Genomic DNA, 20910 nt, shown 5'->3' on the forward strand with positions numbered 1-20910 from the left:
CTTTTTCAGGATGTTTTACAATATAGTGATCAAAATAGTCTCCGGAAAAATCTTCATACAACATCCCATCTGAAAAGGAATCATTTTCTGTTGTGTCATAGATCTCCGTCGTAACAGTGAAGTTGTGTTCAGAGCCAACTGTAACCAAACAAACAAAACATTAATTTTGATGCCATTACCTATAATTAAAGGCGACTGTGACACATTTGCTATAAGAGGTCTTTACGAACATGTTTATTTTAAGTCCAGTCTAAAAAAAAGTTGGCCAACTGTTTTGTTTTATCTGGGTTTATCTTCCTGCATAAATGTAAAAACTTAATTTGTCCATTCTATCCCAATTTAAATGGTGCTGTTTTGAGTTCATATTTAATTAAAAGTCATATAATGTCAATTCAAGCAAATTAGCAAGCCGTGAAAGTCAAAGCACTTTTAATTACTGATGTACTTACCGCAGATATGCACAAATATAATAGAAAGCAGGAGAGTTTGGACCTCCATGAGCACTGATCAAATCTAACTAGACTTTCAAGTCGTCAAAAGTCAACACCCGTTCTGCGTCTGTCACTGCGTGCCCAGTCTCTTCTGTGTGGTTATGCCAGGATGTGATACAGGCAATTTTAATAACTCAGTGAAAAGAGGTACTTCAGAAAAAAGCTGAGCTCCACCCTCAGAAGGGCTGTGAAGTTTGCCATTCCTGTTTAAACTAACACACTCTTAAAAATAAAGGTGCTTCAAAGGGTTCTTCACAGAGATGCCATAGAAGAACCATTTTTGGTTCCACAAAGAACCATCTCTTTCTTACCTTTTTATAATTTGAAGAACCTTCTTTCACCACAAAGAACTACGAAACATTCTTAAGAAGAAATTTATTCTTAACTTCCATTTTCTTCTTCTCTTTTATTAAGAATATTTTGTATTCCCAAAAATTTGTCTTAACAATATTCTTATCTTTTTACTTAAGATTTTTCTTAAGAAAAAAATTAAGAAAATTTAAATTCTTGAAAAGAATCTTCTTAAAAACCATCGTAAATAACTTCTTAAAGTTAGGATAGCCCAAGACTTGTCTTAAATCCCAAATAGTAAGAATTATTATTATTATTTTTTTCTTCTCAAATAATTGTATATTTAAGCATTAAGCAACACTACTAGCTACATTTAGCTATTACGAACGTAGTTCCAGGCAGCTTTTGACCGCAGTACATGTCTATATCACTTCGCCACACATTTCAGTTATTTCAAAGGTCCTTACGGCCCAAAACAGCAAGATAACCAAAACCCACAACGACACTGGCCAAACTAATAAACACAGTAAACAACAGGATAAAAACGACAGATTATGTCCATGTTTTTTTTTACACAATATTACGTTTTATTATGTACGGAAAGCACAAACTCTATTTCTCTCTCTCAATCACAGACGCACACACATACAGCTAGCATTCGCGCTAATGTTGTTAGCACTGCTCTGACAATTAACAAGCGAGGTAACAACGGCGTGGTCTTGAAGAAAATGAACTTAAAGTTTAACTGTTAGTAGAGACGATGCTGCCAGACTTGAGAGAGGTATTTCATGCACTTAATATATTTCTCCCTCTCTCTTTCTGTCTGTCTGCTTGTCTGTCAGTCTGTCTAAACTTCATTAACTGCTATCAATTAGCCTTTTTCACACTTCCGTGTTTCTGGCTTCCGGATTAGTGCTCGCAGGGTAAAAGTTTTTCCGGTGACAGCAGGTCACATTTCGGTAGTTATGCATTTGGCCAGATCCAGTGACCCATACTATATAGGCTAATATCTCAGAGTGGTATGCATTTGTAAGGCACAAACTATATTGGGTAATTGTATTTAATAGTAATAAGAATAAATACGAGCCTATCCATTATACAATAAGAATGTTATTTAAACTAAAACCATTCATAGTAGTAACACAGACAACAACAGCACAGCATTAATGATTAATGTCTTCTATATGCAAGCATTTCGATGCCACAATATCTAGTTTGTCCAATAGTCGTTTTTTCTTTAAAACATGAAACTTGTTTTACAGCATCACTGCGACGATAATTCCGTTTCAGCGTCTGATCTAACGTGTGCGCGCTCCCGCGCCAATATTTGCTGAACAGCGACCCCTGGTCACAGTTTTCGACAGGTCACAGATATCGGCACAATACCTGCCCCAGATGTTTTAGGTTCTTTATGAAACCATTTAGACAAAAAAAGTTCTTCTATGGCATCGTGAAGCGTATTTTTAAGAGTGTAGTTCTCAGAGCAACAAACTTGTGCTTTGTGTTCATCACCAACAGCTTAAAACAAAGCAAATGTGAACAAAATATACCAACAGGATTGATTCATTACAGCTTCTGCGCATCAATATAAACAATAATAATCATAAGCTTTAATGAATTTGAGTTGACATTTGATTACAAGCATTTAACATATATTTAAAAACAATACTTTTTACTCTCGTTTAATATTTCCATTTTTCCCTACACAAAGCAAATTGTACATGATTGGACTACAACTATTTTACACTACAATGTGCAAAAAAAAAAAAAAATCAAGACTAATTTCTTTGAAAATCACCTGGCCTTCCCTCATTTTACTTACAAATGCTTATTAGGTATTCAGCAACATTACTGAAGAATGAGTGTGAACTGCAGAGTCCATTACATAGAGATTATGACGTATACATACATTAAAGAATATGACATATGTGACCCTGGACCACAAAAACCAGTCATAAGGGTCAATTTTTTGACATTTAGATTTATACATCATCTGAAAAGTGAATAAATAAGCTTTCCATTAATGTGTGGTTTGTTAGGATACATGGCAATATTTAGCCGATTGCTACAAATATGCTACTTATGACTGGTTTTGTGTTCAAGGGTCTCATATGACTTTAACAAATGGGGAAGTGAAAAGTTATCTAAATATTGCAAAAGACATGTATGACTTGACAACATGACTTACAGGTTGCTTCTGCTTTTAATCATATAAACTCAAACAGTAGCACTGATGCAAGATGTAAACTTAGTATAACATGTATAATATAAAACACTGAAAATGCCACTTATGTAAACCACATATCTGATCAGTTTTCTCAGTTTTCTTCACACTTTACTGCAAGCGTGGTTTTTGTGAGAGATGTGGATTTTGTCTGTGTGTTACATGGTGAGGCTGGTTTTTCTGCCTTATCTCTTTTGAACACAGAGCGGATCTGCTGTCTGCATTGAGATGAGCCGTAGTAGTACAGCAGAGGGTCCAGAAAAACACTTGCGCTCCCCAAACACATAGCCATCAGGTAAGCTGCATATGATGAATCTCCCTCCCCACTGTTGAATCCAGTAGCTAAAAGAAAACAGTGGTACAACAGGATGCCATTGGTTGGTGCAAAGCACATCACAAACACCATCAGCACGGAGATGGCCATAATCACAGCTCCCCTTCGCTTATCTAAGAAAAATGATGATTTAGCAAATTGATTAGACCTAGTACAGAGCACATATATGATGGCAGAGTAGCTCACTAATGTGATGATCAGTGGCACAAAGTAGTAGAGGCAGGAGAGAATGGAAAACAGGTACATGTATAGCTGATCTGCGGGGTCGTCATAGATCAGCGCATCATGGCAGGTGACGCCCACATCCTTAATCTTGAATGTTTGTCTCATTGTGAGAAGTGGCACTGTACCAGCGAGCGCCAGCAGCCAGATTATTGTGCATATGAATGTGGCTTTCCTTGTGCTCCTCCAGGTTAAAGAGGTGATGGGAAACACCACGGCCAGCAGTCTGTCCACACTCATGCTCATCATCAGCAGTATGGAGCAGTACATGTAGCAGTAGTAAGCTGCACTGAGCACACGACACGCCGCCTCACCGAACACCCAATCTGAAGAGTTCATCTGGTAGTGGATCTTCAGAGGCAGCAGCAGGGTGAAGAGCAGGTCCACACACGCCAGATGAGACATGTAGATCACTGCTGGTTTCTTCTCTCGAATCCTACAGGTGAATGTCACCAAGGCCAAAGTGTTCAGAGGTAAACTAATGAGGATTATGAAGATGTAGAACAAAGGCATGACATGTGTGACCCTTGGCCCTTTGAGGAAGACAACAGTCTCGTTTGAGATGGACAGTGATGAACAATTGAGCTTTGCTTGGTCCAGAGTAGATATACAGTATTTTCTAACAGCAAAACTGCCTATGAGGTTGTCTGTAGATGAACATATAAAAGCACAACACCATTAGTGAAAGTTAGCAGGATGTACATAACTTAAACACTGTGAAACACTGCTCTGGACTGTTTCATTGTTTTGACAGGAGCTGCAGAACTCATTGCCTTACATGGGTGGATGCAACATCTTGTTGAATATTCGCTTTGTTTCTGTGTTAACACTTACGCACATAATAACACATCTGATATATCACCGTACCATGGTTTAGATACAGTAGGTTGTTTTTAAGGTAGGTAACATTGTGAATTTTGACCCTGGACGACAAAATCAGTCGTATATTATAGCAATAGCCAAAAATACATTGTATGGGTCAAAATGATCGACTTTTCTTTTATGCCAAAAACTATTAGGATATTAAGTAAAGATCGTGTTCCATTAAGATATTTTGTAAAAAAAAATTCTACCATAAATATATCATAACATAATTTTTGATTAGTAATATGCATTGCTAAGAACTTGATTTGCACTTTTTTTTTTGTATTTGTATTTGTATGTATAGCCTATATATATATAATTTTTTTTTTTTTTTTTTTTTTGCTTGATTTTCAAATTGTTGTATCTCGGCCAAATATTTTCAATACACTGGTTTTATTGTCCAGGATCACAATTGTAAAAGCAAACAAAACTTCCGTGATGTTCAAATTATAGTCAAAATTTACAGTCTCAGAGTTACACATCAACAAGACATAAAATTAAGTTATCATTTTAATGCATATTCTGATGTACGCTTACCTTTAGAGGTGGCAGTGCATGTACGTACGATTACAACTATTAAAAACAAGATTGTTTTGATTCCCATGGCGGTCAGCTGTCTACTCGTCCAGATTTTTCTTATTCCAAAATCTCTAGTAAGATAGAAACAGTCGCACTGTGGAGTGGAAACGTCTGATTTGTAAGATGCTCATTTGAATCTTTTCACTGAATCAGATGAATCTTTTGAGCCGAGTCCATGGGGTAAGTAGCTAGTGTCCGAACTAAGTACAGCTTTCAGTTAAACAACTCAGGCAAACAGATAAAAACAAGACTAAAATCCAAAACTAGATCACTCGCTCTAAACATCCGAGTCGTTTTAAAACATACACACTCAAGAGTCAGGCGATATGCGGCAACGCTCAGCTGACTGATATGACAGCATGTCACACAAATGACTCATTTGAATGTAATGATTCGTTTGACTGTTGCATCAGAAGCAGAGCATACATACACTGGATTAAAAAGCGTATGCCGTAAAAGTCTTGCTGAATTTGCGTTTAGAATAGGTTCTTTAAAAACGAATTGTTCAAAAGATTGATATGCCTAAGTAAGTCTACGTTTCAAAGTAGATTCAAACGTTTCAAAAACACAAAAGAAAGATAACCCTCAACAAGCTGCAACATAAAACGTTCCTTATTCTAAATCCAGTGTTTTCATTAACATTGCTGTTGGCCAGACATCGCCATCTAGAGGAATTATCAGTTTCTGTGAAATGTACAGTCAAACCAAAAGTTATTCAGACACCTTCCACATTTCTTACATTATCAGAGTTTAGTTTGGAAAATGGTAATACAATATGACAGGAACTCAAGCGTTCAACTGTGTCAGAACAAATTCATCTTGATTATGTCAGATAACTTTAATTGTTAAGGTATGTAACAGACATGGTCAGATATATATCAAATCAAATTTTTGGTCCCAAACTTTGACCAATTTTACTGGTAGTCCACTGTTTGAATAAATAAATACTTAAATACATAAATGAACTATAGTGCCATGCACCCACTAGTAAAAAAAATATCAAAAATGATATCTGGTGTCTAAATCATTTTTGGTTTGACTGTTTATCATATGCATCAGTGATGCATCATGTGAAGAACAAGAAAAGCATACAGTCTTCAGATAATCCATTTTTAATCATTGGTTATAACAGCAGAGTTACATATGATATACGTTTTCTATCTTGGCAAATATTTTTGTCAGAATTGGTTTAAGAAGGAATGAATTCATGGTTGAACAAAATGAAGAAACTAGTGTCAAACTTTTAAGCTTTGGTACAATAGGGTCTCATACAGCAGTAACATTATTGTGGTATGTATTTGTTCCAGTGAATTATATAGACTACATAACTGAATATGTTTGAAGTATATGGGTTCTAACTGTTTTTCAGATATGAAAATAGTTATTTTATGGAATAAGGAAGTTATGCTTGTCTGTACATCAGATAACAATAATACAACAGAAAAACATGATTAGGCAAACTCGCCTCTGCTGTAAGACAAGTTTTTGGCATTTTAGTTTTGCCACTGAGACCTGTGAAGTTACAGTTTTGAGACCAGAACTTAAAAGTTTGAGAAGATTAAAAAGCTTGTTTGACAACTAACCCCCATAGTGCAAACACAGTTAAGGTCAAATGTTTACATACACTTCGCAGAATCTGCAAAATTTTTTATTATTTTACCATAATAAGAGGGATCATACAAAATGCATGTTATTTTTTGTTTAGTACTGACCTGAATAAGATATTTCACAGAGAAGATGTTTACATATAGTCCACAAGAGAAAATAACAGTTGAATTTTTTTTAAATGACCCTGTTTGAAAGTTTACACACACACACACACACACACACACACACACACACACACACACACACACACACACACACACACACACACACACACACACACACACACGTGATTCTTAATACTGCATTGTTACCTGAATGATCCACAGCTCTATTTTTGAACAATGCATTAAGAGCTAGGGGGTGAAAACTTTTGAACAGAATGAAGATGTGTACATTTTTCTTATTTTGAACCTTCTGTAATACAGTAGTTGCATAGGAGAACCTCACTTGTCCTCAGTGTGAAAAGATGGATTTCAAAATCATACAGTCATTGTTGGAAAGGGTTCAAATACACAAAAAAGCTGAAAAACCAAAGATAGATGTGACCTTAAGTATTTTTCTGAAGAACAGTGGCCAGTTTAACTGTTCAGGACAAACAAGGGACACATGAACAACTATCACTAAACCAAAAAAAAAAAAACAGGTGTGGGTCATTCAGGTAACAACACAGTATTAAGAATCAAGCGTGTGTAAACTTTTGAATGGGGTCATTTTTATAAATTCTACTATTATTTTCTCTTTTAGAATATATGTAAACATCTTTTATGTGAAATATCTTATTCAGGTCAGTACTAAATAAAAAATAGCGTGCATTTTATATGATCCCTCCTATTTTGGTAAAATAATTAACATTTTGCTGATTCTGCAAGGTGTATGTAAACTTTTGACCTCAACTGTATATATATTAGGGTTAGTTATAAAGTATAATAATAAGAAAATGTGCATGATTTACATGTATTATTTATGTGCATATATAATTTAATGTGCAAAAATATTTACACATACACAATTTAATACAGTGGAGTGAATCTGTAAAGCAAAATAGGTTAACTGAATAGAGCAAAGTCTGATAATATATACAGAAAAAATATGCATATAATGAATTACAGTGATTGTAGCTTAACTTTTTGCCTTCAGAATTTCAAAATATTCACCAGTCATGGTTTTGACTGCTTTTTATTCTTGTTGTATTTTGACTGTTTTATAAACAAGTATTTAGTTAAAGAAGGTGCTTAACTTTTAGAAAGTGCTGATTATGCTGTTTAATATTCAGAAAATATTAAAACAACAACATGATCTGGTTTATGATCTACTCATTTTTACAAATTATAGTCTAAAGGCCTTATTTGTACAATTTTGTAATTGTCTAGCAATCAAAATCGAATAGATGTAAGTTTATAAAATAAACGTTTAAAAAATAGAATATATTTTTAGGTGTCTATTATACAATATTAAACAGTTTTACTGCTAGTTAACTCAAACTTTTTATCCTGAAATCTCACAACATTCTCTAAAAATGTGATCTGAACAGGGCGGTGTAAAATAGTTTTAGTAATACAGTGATTTTCACATGCGCTCAGTCACAAACAGGAAATGGAGTCTCTTGAGCATTGAATAGGTTGGGTCAATTTGACATAGTGGAAATTTCATCAGCTCAATTCACATTTTAATGCGCGCCTGACTGTACTCACAACTGACAAAAGAGGATTTTGTCTGACTGGTTGAGTTTGATAAGGTGGTCTTTCTCCATCTCCACCATAACACAGAGCTGATCTTCTGTCTGCACTGAGAGGAGCCGTAGTAGTACAGAAGAGGGTCCAGAAAAACACTTGTGCTCCCCAAACACACAGCCGAGAGGTAAGCCGCATATGATGAATCTCCCTCCCCGCTGTTGAATCCAGTAGCTAAAAGATAACAGTGGTACAACAGGATGCCATTGGTTGGTGCAAAGCACATCACAAACACCATCAGCACGGCAACAGCCATAATCACAGCTCTCCTTCGCTTGTCTGAGACCGATGATAATTTTGCAAATTGATTAGGCTTGGTACGGAGCACATATATGATGATGGAATAGCTCACTAAGGTGACGATTAGTGGCACAAAGTAGTAGAGGCAGGAGAGGATGGAGAACAGGTACATGTATAGCTGATCTGCAGAATCATCATGGATCAGCGCATCATGGCAGGTGACGCCCACATTCTTGATACTAAATGTTTGTCTCATTAAGAGAAGTGGCACCGTACCACCAAGCGCCAGCAGCCAGACTAATGTGCATATGAATGTGGCTTTCTTTGCGCTCCTCCAGGTTAAAGAAGCGACGGGAAACACCACGGCCATCAGTCTGTCCACACTCATGCACATCAACAGCAGTATAGAGCAGTACATGTAGCAGTAGTAAGCTGCGCTGAGCATACGACACGCCGCCTCACCGAACACCCAATCTGAAGCATTCAGGTGGTAGTGGATCTTCAGAGGCAGCAGCAGGGTGAAGAGCAGGTCCACACACGCCAGATGTGACATGTAGATCACAGCTGGTTTCTTTGCTCCAATCCTACAGGTGAATGCCACCAAGGCCAAAGTGTTCAGGGGCAAACTAATGAGGATGATGAAGATGTAGAACGAGGGCATGACGCGTGTGACCATTGGGCCTTTGAGGAAGAGAACAGCCTCGCTTGAGATCGTAAGTGTTAGGGTTGTTTCATTGCATTTTGTTACATTCAGATCAGTGGCGTTACACAGATGTGCACCTTTACTGGATCGGTACACTTGTGGGCGCATTTCTGTAACCAAACATACAAAAACACAACAGCATCAGTTATGGCACCTCTAGACAAATTCATATGACTTTAGAGTGTGTTCACATTTGTAGTTCGGTTTGTTTGGTTCATTTGGTTCGGACAGGAAAATGATACATTTGATCTTGGTCCGCTTAGCGCTCACACTGGCCTTTTTGACAGAGAACCTAAAAACACCAAACCTTAAGGCATAATGATGCATTCACAACTTGATTGGTCGGGTTGAGTGACGTATATTTTGTGACGGAACTCACCGAACACTACTAACAAAAGGAAAAGGCACGTTCGACTTAAGGGGAGACACTGCAAGCAAAACGCTGTTTTTTCATGCACCTGTCAAGTTTGAGATTTTGGGCTTTTTGTTTTTTCATAAAGTGTTTTTCAGACTAGTAAAAAGAAAACATCCATTATCCATTTGTGTCAATAGATTTCAATTACAACCCATATTTTTAAAGGCAATTTTCTCAAAATGAGTTTTTTCTTCTATACTGAGCCATAAATCTCCACTTCAGAAGCACTTACACACACCAAACTTGACATTTTTATTCCTGTCTATGTCCTGAAGGATTTGTTTACAGAAGGATTTGTTCATATATAATTTGCTTTATTATAAACAACATTTTAATTAAGAATTTTGAAACTGACTTAATCCAGTTATTAGATTTTTGTACAAGAATGAAGAATTTGTACAAGTTTTTAAATGAAACATGAAGTATTAATGAAGTTAGGGGGAAATATAAAGGTAAAAAAAAATTCCCTTGAATTAAATATAAAAAATATGCAGATTTATGTCACAGCTGATAGGAAACCGATAAGAATATTGCTTCAGAATAAATCATTATATATATATATATATATATATATATATATATATATATAGCCTGCCACCATAGATCCCCCCTACATAACAAATCCCAATTTAACCCCTGGTTTTGGATACACTGCATGTTCCCTTTGTGAAATCATGTCGCATAGCATTGCATCTTGTCATTACTTCCTGTTTTTTGTTTGTTTAGAAGTATTTGGTCTTTGTTGTGTTCATATTTCATTTGAACTGCACCAGAGTTCATTTGGAAGTGGACCAAGTCCCATCTTTTTAGTGGACTTGGTGCTTATTTTGTGCACACCAGGGTTCAGATGGCAGCGTTTACACTTACACTCAAATGAACCGCAATAACAGAGCAATCCCACCAGAGTTTGTTTTAATTGAACATGACAAGTGTGAACACACCCTAAGAGTCCAAAACCAACAGATTTCCTTTACTGTGAAAGTAGTGTTAGCAGTCTGTCTGCTAGATATTGTACCTTCACTGGTTTTATTTGCCATTAAGGAAGAGTCAGAGTCCTCCATATCGAAGTCAATTGGCTCATAAGTCTGGATTTCATGGCTGCGTTGAATAACAAAACTGCGACCTGAAGGGGCTGTAACCAAACATACAGCAATCAGTGATAGCTCTTATAACATTGCCAGGCAAATAAACGTGACTGGAACACATTTGTGTAAAAGCCTTGGCCAAAGACAAAACACTGGGCTATTTACTTTACAGGAACTCTAGGAGCAGGATATTTACTTAACACCCTACAAACTTGACATAAAACTGTATATGTGACCCTGGACCACAAAACTAGTCTTAAGTAGCAGTCTTAGAGCTAAACAATACATTGTATGTAATAGCCAACAATACATTGTATGGGTCAAAATGATCGATTTTTCTTTTATGCCAAAAATCATTAGGATATTAAGTAAAGATCATGTTCCATGAATATATTTTGTACATTTCCTACCATAAACATATGAAAATCTAATTTTTGATTAGTAATATGGATTACTAAGAACTTTATTTGGACAAATTTAAAGCCGATTTTATCAATACTTAGTTTTTTTTTTTTTTTTGCAAATTACAGATTTTCAAATAGTTGTCTTTTGGCCAAATGTTGTCCTATCCTAACAAAAAGAAAGCTTATTTATTCAGCTTTCAGATTATGTATCAATTTCAATTTTAAAATTTGCCCCTTATGACTGGTTTTGTGGTCCAGGGTCACATATTTCATTAAGTGCTGTACTGTAAATGCATACCAAATATATACTTTTTAACCTTAAAATGTACTGATAAACATCATACAGTCAGTAAAACAGAAACCCACTTCATCATAAGTCAAAAAAAACAAAACACCATCAAGGTAACGACACACATGACACTAAAACAAAGCAATAAGCATAACACAAAATGTAACTTATGACCCGGCTCAAAATCACAACATAAAGAGGACGCATACCACAGTTGGTATCAAAAAGATAAAGTATTTATTTGAACACAAAACAAGTCTAAGGAAAACAACACAAAATCAAATCAATAAATGATTGTAAATGGGATTCTCAAAAAACTGTGGAAGTGTGGAAGAAAAATGGGAACACAAAAACCCAATCTCCCTCTTCAAACAAAGAAACAAAAATGAGAGAGAATGAGGAAAAACCAGGAGCTCCTTAAATAGGGTGCCACAGGTGTTACTCCTTCCCAGCACAACAGGCCCGCCCACCAAGGAGGAGTCTCTGGCCTAGAACTCTCACCAAAAATAAACACAAAAACACAACCAGGCAGGGGTGTAACAACTCCACCCACAAAATATTAAATAATCCATTATTTAATAAAACAATATATGTTAACCTCCATATCTTTAAATACAATTAGCAAGAAAAAAATTATATATACATACATACACTTAGGGGAAAAAAAGAAAGGAATTGCCTGCTTCCAAGGTGCTACCTTTATAATGTAATCCAAAATTAGAAGTTAACCAAAGGCCCCAAGTAGTAACATAGGCGCTACACACGAGACAGGGCATCAGCTAACACATTCTCCTTTCCTTTAACATCGCAAATTAGTAAAGGGTAAGACTGCAGAAACAAACTCCACCTTATTAAGCACTGGTTGGTGTTACAACTCCGCTGGCCACTACTCAAATAAACTTCAAAATGCTGGATTGCCAGAATCAGGGCCAATGCTTCCTTCTCAATTACAGAGTAGTTTCTTTGATGGGAATTAAACTTCTTAGAGAAGAAAGAAACTGGGTGTTCAATACCTCTATCAACATCTTGCATGAGAACGGCCCCAACACCACTATCACTAGCGTCAACTGTCAACTTAAAAAGAGCCTCAAAATTCGGTGCTGCCAAAACAGGAGCATTCATTAAAAGTGTCTTTGCACTATCAAATGCCTGCTGACAGCGAACAGACCACACAAAATTGATTTTTGGACTTAACAAATCCGTAAGAGGACTCACTACACTCGCAAAATTGGGAAAAAAGCCAGGATAATATCCCGTCATTCCCAAAAACCGTTCGCGTAAGAGGGACAGGGAAACGACTTTTGCTCTAATTTTCAGAACGTGACCCTGCCCCACAACTTTGCCCAAATAGGTAATGGTGGCCTTGGCAAAATTACACTTGGCTAAATTAACCGTCAGATTAGCGGCCAACAAACGTTCCAAAAGGGCTTTAAGTTGAGCAACATGACTACCCCAGTCAGAACTATACACAACAATATCGTCCAGATATGCTGCACAATTATCTAACCCTAATATCACTCGGTTGACCAATCTATGAAACGTAGAAACGGCATTTTGCATCCCAAAAGCCATAACCTGATATTCCCATAACCCATCTGGGGTCACGAATGCGGAGATCTCCTTGGCTCTGTGGAACAGGGGAACCTGCCAGTAACCTTTCAAGAGATCTAATTTGGTTACATATAGGGATGGGAATTGATAAGATTTTTACGATTCCAATTCCTTTTTCGATTCTGCTTAACGATTCGATTCTTTATCGATTCCCTTATCGATTCTCATTTAGAAGAAAAGGGACAACAAATTGTTGATTAGCATCACCAATGAGAAAATTTATTAAATAATAAAATAAATATTCTTCTGTAAAATTAACAAAATACAACATAAATTATTTTGTGGCAATTCTACAAGAATGTCCAAAATTTTTAATAGAAATTAAAATTCTCCTTTTTAAAAGGATATATATGAACTCAAAAATAGAACTGTCTGCCAGTGACAAATACAATAGCCTACAGTGTAAAATGCAGCTGAACTGTGCATTTTGCAAATCTGCAACCATCAGCTTGCTATGAAGATTTAACAATTATTTTGCAAAAAAAATAAGCATATCTGCTTTTTCAGGAATGATACGTGATCTTTCTGGACTTATGTGATGGTCATCAAAATGTAATGCATGAGAAGGCGTTCATTCAACGTTAACCGTTACTAACAGCAAGTTTTACACAGCTAATATGATGGCAGTGTTTGTTAGTTAATTAGTTATTAGTTATTAAATATCAGTTTTATTAGCCGAGGAAATAACGTTGTTGCTGCTGCTGCCGCTGCTGGGTTGAGAACTGTTAGTCCGGAGCGGATCGAAAACGCAACATTCTTTTATTGTTATTGCATGCTGTGTGCGCAAATGTTTTAGCATGTTAGTGGCATTTCCTCCCTTTGAGGAAATATCTACGCTGCAAGTATTGCAAGTTGCCCTATTTTCGTCTTTTTTGGTGAAATACAACCAGACTTTTGAGCGTTTGTACCGCTTAGGAGCCATGCTTACTATAGACTGAGCGTAAGCTACGCAACGTGCATACGTTACGCAATGCGCGTGATGACGTCATTCGTGCCCACTGGAATCGTTAAGGGAATCGTTTGCAAATTTTGCAAACGATTCAAAGGAATTGAAACACTGGGAACCGGTTCTCAACAAGAACCGGTTTTCGATTCCCATCCCTAGTTACATACCTGGCAGGCCCCACACAGTCAATGCAGTCATCCAGTCTAGGCAAAGGATAAGAATCTACTTTAGCTAAAGCATTATTTTTACGAAAATCTGTACAGAACCTCATAGACCCATCAGACTTGGGCACCAGAATACAAGGAGAACTCCAGGCACTTTGGCTTGGTACAGCAATGCCATTTCTGATCATATAATCCACTTCTTTCCTCAAAAGTGCCCGCTTTACAGGATTAACCCGATATGGATGTTGCTTCACTGGAACAGAACCTGAAACATCAATATCATGCACAATAAGTTTAGTTTTGTTAGGCACATCTGGGAACAATGGTACATAGGAGTGAACTAGCTCGACTAGGGCAGACCTTTCAACCTGAGGTAAATGAGAAAAATAAGCCTCAAGATTCAGAAGAATTTCAGAGTTATTCAATCGAGGTGCAAGAACCGTCACTTCACTTGCATCCTCTAAACTGGCTGGAACACAAGTTAACACAGTTGGATTATTGTCCCTAGCCTCAGGTTTTCCCTCTCTGACAAAGTATTTTTTCAACATATTAATTATAAAGTAGGATCTTTACTCTGCTCCACAATGAGTTGATCCCTTGTAATCGGGATCTCAACAGAAGGATTCTCCTTAGATGTTTCTAACTCTCCCTTAACTGCTGCTACCGAAGATTCAACAACCCCCTCGAGATCTGAATCTCTCCCCTCAGACCCCACTAAAAAGGTATCTGCTAGGGTAAATTATAGAAACTCCCTCAATTGTAAACAGGGCCGTACACCTACCACTACCTGACCAGAGACCAACGGTGAGTTTACCATAATGCAATGTAGTGGTACAGAGGTACAACCCATTTCAACACCTCTTACCAACACTTGGGCTCCTGTAGCCATCTGGTCAGACAAAGGTAAAACCCCACTCGAAGAGTAAAGATTGCGCAGCTCCCGTGTCCCGCACCGGAACGAAAATGTTTTGACCAGGGAGAGAAACCACCCCAGTTGTAAGAAAAGAGGCATAATCTGTTGAGCTACCACTACTCTCCACACTTACATGCTTAGATAACTGGAACTCAACATGTTCATCACTTTTCATTATGGAAAAGTGACACGCAGTAGTCAACCCAACTGGTTTGGTAATTTTTGCTTTCTTGCTGAGAAAAAGCGCTCAGACAATTTATGCCCTGGCTTTTTACAGTAAAAACAAATGATATTTGCCTCAGCAGGAATAGTACTAGGTTTACGAGAGGAGGTTGAAACAGAACTAGTTTTCACTACAGCCAGCTTACTTCGGCCCTGACAAGAACTTCTTCTTGACCCACTGTTTACAAATAATCCTTTATGAGTCAAAGCAAACTCATCAGCCATAACAGCTGCCATTGATAGCTTGGAAACCTTTTGTTCATTTAAATAGGTGACCAAAGCTTCTGGAACACAATTTTTAAATTCCTCTAAAAGCATCAGGTCTTTGAGTTGCTCTTTAGTCTCAACCTGCTTAGAAGCACACCACCTACCAAACATGTTCTCCTTTTCTCTAGCAAACTCTACAAACGTCTGCTTATCACTCTTAAAGTAGCTTCTGAAGCACTGACGGTATGCCTCAGGCACTAACTCATAATCATGAAGAATGGAAGTTTTAACTGTATCATAAACAACACTCTGCTCTAAACTAAGTGAGGAGTAAACCTCTTGAGCCTTACCTGTTAGCACACATTGTAAAAGAAGTGTCCAAACCTCCTTTGGCCACTTTAATGAAGTAGCAACTCTCTCAAAGTGTGAGAAATACTTCTCTAACTCTTTTTCAGAGAAAGGGGGAACCATTTTAATATGTTTGCCAATGTCAAAAACCTGTTCCACCCTTTGAGAGGACTCAGGGGAAACCACTACAGGTGGCATAGGTTGCTGGCGTTCTAACTCCATTTTCCTAAGAACAAAAGCATGTTCACGCTCCCTTTCCTGCCCTTCCATTCTCTTCATCTCAAGTTCTTTTTGCAAATCTTTCTCCTTTAGAGCAATTCTTTGACGTTCTAAGTGACACTTGGCTGCCTCTTCTAACTGTTTTTCTAGTAACACCAACTCCTTTAACATTACTTCACTGACAACACCCAAAGCTGGTTCTTCTGGCTTAGCACAAAAAACTCCTTTCTCTTCCAAAGAACCCTTTAAACTCTTTAATACAGACTCAGGTTTTTTTTTTTAATCATGATTAGTGAGCTCTATATTATAATGAGCAACAACCACCAACAGCTGTTCCTTAGTGCACTTTTCAAGTGCATCCTTGGAAGGTTCTTTAAGAAAATCTTCCACACTGGAAGCCATTGGTAAACCCTTGCTCTCCAAAACAGTAGCCACTCTAAGAGTTAACAAAATAGCATATTATCCTTATAAACCTTAAAAGTACTTAAGCTTATACAAGACTCCATTTCCACAAAGATACTTAAACTAAACTACACCAGTTAACAAGACATAACCTCCTCCATAGAGAGCTAACTCAAAAAGGTTTAACAAAACCCACTCTACAGACAGCGTATCAATACAGCATTCATGCAAATTGCAGACAAACCAACATTAGTCACCCGATCACAGCCAAATTGCTGACACTAAACAATCTAGCATGCTACACAAAATCTGCACATTGCTTGCACTTTTAACCCAACTACTTCAATTACTGGTGTAAACAACAAAAAATGTAAACGAAAACTACATACTTACCAAACTTGAAGATGTGAAAGGGGAAAAAAAACTTGCTCCCTCAAAAACAAACAAACTTCACAAGTTCCCAATCTGATTATTATTACTAGATCCCACACCAACAAGAACAAATATATTAGAGAACAACCCTGGTACAGAAAAAAAATAAAACAACCTATCTAATCTTCAAAGGGTTACCAGGCACGGGGCCACTTTAAACGCCAACTTCATGTCACCTGGCATAAACCAGGCCCTGAATAGCGTACCCCCAACAGAGAATATATCTCCACCCAGGATACCTTCAAAAATAAACTACCAAAACAAACAGTGCTCTGTTGGAAGGATTGACTAGCAACCCAGCTGGATCACTCTACCTAACCAGGGGTTCTCTAATAACTTGATGGTTGTAAACTTCTTCCGCGCTCCACTCTTGAAAGACCATAAATAAAATCCCAACTCCAAAACATAATCGTTCCTGGACGAGACCCCAATTTATGTTATGACCCGGCTCAAAATCACAACATAAAGAGGACGCATGCCACAGTTGGTATCAAAAGAGATAAAGTATTTATTTGAAAACAAAACAAGTCTAGTGAAAACAACACAAAATCAAATCAATAAATGATTGGAAATGGGATTCTCAAAAAGCTGTGGAAGAAAAATGGGAACACAAAAACCCAATCTCACTCTTCAAAACAAAGAAACAAAAATGAGAGAAAGTGAGGCAAAACCCAGGAACTCCTTAAATAGGGTGCCACAGGTGTTACTCCTTCCCAGCACAACAGGCCCGCCCACCAAGGAGGAGTCTCTGGCCTAGAACTCTCACCAAAAACAAACACACAAAAACAAAACCAGGCAGGGGTGTAACAGTAACTAAACACCCTAATGTATGCAATGTATGAAAACTAAATTATTTATACAAAATACAGTCAAACCAAAAATTATTCAGACGCCAGATATCATTTTTGATGTTTGTTTACCAATGAGTGCAGGACAGTTCATTTATGTAAGTGGGGATAGCAAAATAAAATAAACTGTGACATTATACACAGAAATTCTTCATACAGTGAACTACAAGTAAAACCAAATACCAAATATTATTCAGACACTTTGACCTGACCATATTTAGCTGAAGTGTTTTTTTCTTTAATTGCTAATGCGACCTTTTTACGCCACAGACTAAACAAAATTAAGAATTGCTTGGTATTCACAGTAGTGTAAATATGTCATACTAACAGTTGTTTGAATTTTTGGTTGATTGTAATCCATTACATACTTTTCTATAAAAGTTATCTGACATTATCAGGATGAATTTGTTTAACTTGTCATATTTTATTATCATTTTATGATCATTTTATTCGTTCTTGTCATATTTTATTACCAATTTCGAAACTATAGCGAATAAACCATGATAATGTGAAGGTGTCTGAATACATTTTGGTTTGCCTGTATTATCTTTTGATGTGTTGTGCGGGGACTACTGGGGATGTCTTTTTTTGTAAATTATAAAGTAATTTATAGTTTTTATGTCTGAAATCATATTTTTGACAGGATGTTACAGTGCAATTACATATAATATGTAACCCTGGACCACAAAACCAGTCATAAATTCACTGTGCTATATATGGCAAGGTAACTTTATACTTTTATAACATTTTAAATTATTTTTCTGTTAAAAACAAAAATAGTGTTTAGAGGCTAAATTACCAGGGCCCCAAGTGGGGTGGGGTGGGGCTGAGGAGTGAAATTTTATTCTGAAATTTTAAGATCACAATAAATGTTGTTAACTAATGTAAATGCCTGGCGAGCATTTACTACCCCGGAAAGGTAGTACGCAACCCCCCCCCCCCCCCCCCCACACACACACACACACACACACACACACCCTTTTTTTTAGGGGGGCCCCTTAGTTGAGTCAGTGCACAGAGCCCAGTATTCTCAGCGACGCCCCTGCTGGAAACTATACCTTTTTTGGATTTCTTATGATGATCCGGTGGATAATCTGGCTGAACTGCTGTTGCATTTTCAGGTAACCTGTATTCACCACTATCTGTAATCAAATATGCAAAAGAAATACCAGTGAATTCGTTTATAGCCCAACTAGACAATTAGAGTACTTCCAGCCAAAACAAACAGAGGGACATTTCCTAGGAATGCTGTGAATAGCCTCTTAATCAGAGTCTTTGGAAATATATTGCTTTTAATGTGCCTGAGAAGGATAAAGTTTGAGTATAAACTAAAAGTATAAATTTGACAAGTTATATTTCGCAGCCTTGTTGTCTGGTACAAGTAGCTACTTGTACCAGACAACAAGGCTGCAAAATATAACCTGTTTTGGAACATGGTAGCTGCTTTATAGCTGACCTAGATGGTGATTTAGCTAGTAATATTTTACACACACACACACACACACACACACACACACACACACACACACATATATATATATATATATATATATATATATAGCTGCCACTTTTCTATCTATCGATTTATCTATCTATAATAGATATAGTAATTTATAGTTTTTATGTCTGAAATCATATTTTTGACAGGATGTTACAGTGCAATTACATATAATATGTAACCCTGGACCACAAAACCAGTCATAAATTCACTGTGCTATATATGGCAAGGTAACTTTATACTTTTATAACATTTTAAATTATTTTTCTGTTAAAAACAAAAATAGTGTTTAGAGGCTAAATTACCAGGGCCCCAAGTGGGGTGGGGTGGGGCTGAGGAGTGAAATTTTATTCTGAAATTTTAAGATCACAATAAATGTTGTTAACTAATGTAAATGCCTGGCGAGCATTTACTACCCCGGAAAGGTAGTACGCAACAAGTAGCTACTTGTACCAGACAACAAGGCTGCAAAATATAACCTGTTTTGGAACATGGTAGCTGCTTTATAGCTGACCTAGATGGTGATTTAGCTAGTAATATTTTACACACACACACACACACACACACACACACACACACACACACACACACACACACACACACACACACACACACATATATATATATATATATATATATATATAGCTGCCACTTTTCTATCTATCGATTTATCTATCTATCTCTACTGTGTCTAAAATTAGACTTATGATAGATTGGCCATGAGTCTGGATGTTTTTCTAGATATGGAAAAAAACATCCAGACTCATGGCCAATCTATCATAAGATTGGTGGATAATCGATGGATAAAAATAGAAAACGGTTATTTTAAACATATATAATAGCCAACTTTTACAGTGTTGTTTTATCGGACTTTTTAATAATGTTGAGAAGCGCTAATTTCTTTATATATTATTTTTATTTCTTTAAAGAGGGAAAGAGAAAGAGAGAGAAAAGTTACTTTAACTCATTCTGTAAGTTATTCGCGTAAATAAAGCGCAACAGAGAAAATACCCGAAGTCGCATAGCTTGAAAATCATAATTTCAGTTTCCTCATGCATGAATATAGGCTACTTACCGTTGAAGATGGCAGCACATGTGTGCGCGTTTAGGATTACAAACAGGATCGTTTTGATTTCCATGAGGTCGGTTTTCTGCCTGTCTCTAAAACAAAACGTGAGTTTCAGTTCGAAATAAAAACAAAGTCTTCTAACTGAAGAAAGAACCGTTTGTTTTGAGAATCAAACTCGCGCGTCAAGTCGTCAGTCGCGGTCTGCTCTTTCTGCGCTGCGGTGTGGCTCCAGTGAGGATGTGAGTTACAATGACATGACATCACGACGCCTGAGTCCCAGAGCTGCTATTATAAAACCCAGACACAGTGCCCAGCTGTCCCACAAATACTAAACTGTGGTTGATATGCTAAGCAGATAGATAAATAGATAGATTGATAGATACAATATTTCAACTTTTTCAATTCATTACATAATTTCCTGACCTGTTCTGCCATCCTGTTTTAGTTAGTCTGACTGTTTTGCTTTAATCTGAAGAACAATGTAGGCTATTTGAAAGAATTTATCTGATTTTGTTTAACTGTTGTTCCATAGACATAAACAGGGTTCGAATT

General features: G+C 36.9%; 2 protein-coding genes across 2 annotated transcripts; both read right to left on the reverse strand.

Annotated features, from left to right (window-relative positions):
• Positions 1-2511: 2511 nt before the first annotated feature.
• LOC141293156 (proteinase-activated receptor 1-like) lies at positions 2512-4195 on the reverse strand. The gene has a single exon (XM_073825217.1). It carries the CDS (start codon positions 4073-4075, stop codon positions 3101-3103), a length of 975 nt encoding a protein of 324 aa, XP_073681318.1. The 5' UTR covers positions 4076-4195; the 3' UTR covers positions 2512-3100.
• Positions 4196-6101: 1906 nt separating this feature from the next.
• On the reverse strand, positions 6102-20572 carry LOC141292562 (proteinase-activated receptor 1-like). Its single transcript, XM_073824595.1, has 4 exons — positions 20365-20572; positions 18850-18933; positions 10717-10833; positions 6102-9396 (listed from the first exon to the last, which is right to left on the reverse strand). Exons 1-4 carry the CDS (start codon positions 20426-20428, stop codon positions 8273-8275), a joined length of 1389 nt encoding a protein of 462 aa, XP_073680696.1. The 5' UTR covers positions 20429-20572; the 3' UTR covers positions 6102-8272.
• Between the last annotated feature and the right edge of the window lie 338 nt (positions 20573-20910).

Source organism: Garra rufa, chromosome 19 (genome assembly GCF_049309525.1).
Source record: "Garra rufa chromosome 19, GarRuf1.0, whole genome shotgun sequence".
NCBI lineage: Eukaryota > Metazoa > Chordata > Actinopteri > Cypriniformes > Cyprinidae > Garra > Garra rufa.